General features: G+C 36.0%; 1 protein-coding gene across 6 annotated transcripts in view; it reads right to left on the bottom strand.

The window, feature by feature from the left end:
- The window catches only part of LOC107586080 (cytoplasmic polyadenylation element-binding protein 3-like), a 38,975-nt gene that overhangs the window by 2,647 nt on the left and 33,462 nt on the right, over window positions 1-2,866 (bottom strand). For all 6 annotated transcript variants that reach the window (XM_016273301.1, XM_016273302.1, XM_016273306.1 and 3 more), the window contains 2 exons: window positions 2,341-2,455; window positions 2,052-2,233 (listed from right to left, as the gene is read on the bottom strand). In XM_016273301.1, coding sequence (XP_016128787.1) covers window positions 2,052-2,233; window positions 2,341-2,455 — 297 coding nt within the window. The remainder of the gene's footprint in view (window positions 1-2,051; window positions 2,234-2,340; window positions 2,456-2,866) is intronic.

The raw sequence follows: 2,866 nt of genomic DNA, 5'->3' as shown, positions 1-2,866 counted from the left end.
TATAGATATAAAATACTTAAAGCATATCACAATGTTAGTTTAAACATTTAACCTAGATAAATGTGCGCTATTAGGTGCATATCCAATTGTGTCAGGACATCAGTGGAAACAAATTAAATATGCCGTCATTTTTGCTCATAAAGGTAAGGATAATACATCGCTCGGAACTGTAAAGGGTCTATTTTTATTTGTGTGCACTCACAATATCAAGAAAACGTTGTGCTTTTGTAAAATGTATAAAACAAACAGAATGCGCTTGCTGTCTCGGTCTTGAACAGGAGCGCTTCACAAAAATGCTCCGAAACTCAGCAAATATTTTCCTTACAGACATGATGAATATATCTATAGAAAGCTTTAAATGACTGCAAAACGAAGTAATTCAAATCCAAAACAAATGCTTTATGTAATCCGTAAAGATGCATTTCCTTCTAAAGGCGCGTCCAATGATGTGATGGCGAGTCAGGATCATCAACTTCATTGCGACACTGACTCATAAAACACTAGTTTATTAGTAAATAATTCAAATATCTCCTTACTATTTTTCCCCAACATAGTCATGGTCATTTTTGCGGCAATCTTTAGCCTATAGCGCGCTCACATCACGTAGCTGTGCAAACTCATCATTTGCGTGTGTTTTTAAGCATTGTGGTTTAAAAACAAGTGATTTAAGCCATTGAAACGCAAATAACAGCACTATATGCACGAGCTGTCTGTTTCTGAGCGTGATTTCTGCAGTTGGGTCGGATCGAGGTCGGGTCATATTCACACCTTAAACGAATCGTACCAGATTTAATTTGGAAGCGGACCAAGACCACCCCTTCAGCTGGGTCTCGGTTGTTTGGTCCGCACCCGAGTGCGATTGCTGTATTCATACCTGCCAAAAAGGTCCACACCAAGAGCGGAAACGAACTGGAGTTCGATTCAATCAAACAAAACAAGACAGGTGTGAATACACCCTTAATGTCATATTTATGAGTCCCTCAGTTGTCCTCGGTGTGAAATTTTGACCACAACTGTATATATATATATATATATACACACATACACACACACACACAGAGCATCTAGTTTTAGTCCAGTGACCATCAGCTATTTACTTCTAAATAACATTCCCAAAACAGTCCAGTAAGTCCAGTGTGTACATATGCGCACAGGAATAGCATCGAGCTATAATTAACAAACGCCACGTCTGAGACTTCAAATGGCTGTCAGGCCTCCAGAAGCTCATGGTCATGTTGATTACACACAGTCTGCTCTGGGGTTTCCACAGTCTGTATTGTTGGCCGTATGGAAAACCATGGTACAGAAACTGCCACTATGCAATCACATCTAGAATTACTGTTATAAAAGTACAGTATAAACCTCTTCTGGGACTCGTCTAGTCAATACAGCATTTATAGCATTCTGCAAATTTTTAAAATGGCCCGTGATTAAGCAGACTTCCAGTTTGTAAAGAGTCTGACGCAACTGTTCTTCAGTGCATCTCATGCAAACTCTGGTAAACTCTGGCTGCGTTTCGAAAGGTCAAATGGCAAGTTCAAGTAGTTTCAAGTAAAATGTCACATTATAAAGTGTCGCCGATGGTATCGCTGTAGCTTAATGATTCATTTTATAAAGTTCAGTGCATTAGGAGCAGTGTTCTTTTAATATTATTGAGATACTATTGAATTTGAATTTGTTTTCATTGTAATTTTAGTTAAAGTTTTAGTAATTTTATTGTGTTTTTAATTTACATTATTGTTTTTTTTTTAATTTCTATATAGTTTTTATTCATTTTTATTTCAGTTTTAGTTATTTTAGTACATGAACCTAAACGAAATGAAAATTAGAAATGTTGCTTTGGCAATTAGCTCAAAAAAATCTGTTAACAATAAAGAATAAAAAAAAAAACATTTTACTTTATTTCAAGTAACGCAAATGTTTTATTTTGTATTTTTTAATGGTTTTAGTTTAATAACCCTGATGGATTCATGAAAAGCGAAAAGACGCTGTCTCTGCATTGTGTGCAATGGCAGACATCTGAGAGTTCGTCCTTACATGAGCTCACTCACCCGTTTGTCAATGTCATTATGCTGCAGCTGGACGAATCGGGCACTGATGGCAGCGATGTAGCTCTGCTGATTGGAGAAGGCCACTCGGCCCGCACCTTTAGGGTATTTGAGTTCTGGATCAGTGTCAATGCCGGCGTAACACACACCTCCATACAGTCTGTCCATGATCATAGCCAGCTCCACTAAACACACACAGAGGAGAATCACGGCATTATACAGAATATGATTACATTAATGACATATTTGGGAGGACAACAAAAGTCTGAGATACTGTATGAGAGAAATTCACCTGCTCGTAGAGGTCGTGGAACGCCTCCCACAAAAATGGTCTTGCGTGGGTCAAGAGGCTGAGAGCCATCCATCACGAAATCACTGTCACTCAGGTTCCACGGGCGAATCTGGACCTGAGAACGAAAGACTGTTCATCTCTAGAAGAAATTCAATGCAAGACGCCTGTTTTAAGACTTAGAAGGGACAAACTAGTTTTCTGTGAGAAGGTCAGGTGAATTTGTGCATCTCAAATCTACCCTGTTAATTGTATTAGCCTATTACACTAATTATTTATTTAAATACATTTTATGTAATTAATATACACAATTAACTAAAAATATATATAAAATGAATATACATAATAAATTGTTTTTATTTAACTGTATATATATATATATATATATATATGCATGTATGTATGTATGTATGTGTGTGTGTGTGTGCGAGATTATATATTTGAGTATTTTAAATCTTTTTAATTATAACATTACAATATATATTAATATAATTATTATATAATACAATTAAATATGATTTAATATATA

The sequence above is a fragment of the Sinocyclocheilus grahami genome, unplaced genomic scaffold (assembly GCF_001515645.1).
Source record: "Sinocyclocheilus grahami isolate Dianchi unplaced genomic scaffold, SAMN03320097.WGS_v1.1 scaffold77.1, whole genome shotgun sequence".
NCBI classification, from domain to species: domain Eukaryota; kingdom Metazoa; phylum Chordata; class Actinopteri; order Cypriniformes; family Cyprinidae; genus Sinocyclocheilus; species Sinocyclocheilus grahami.
The sequence above is the reverse complement of the archived record's forward strand: the minus strand, read 5'-3'. Positions and strand labels throughout refer to the sequence as shown.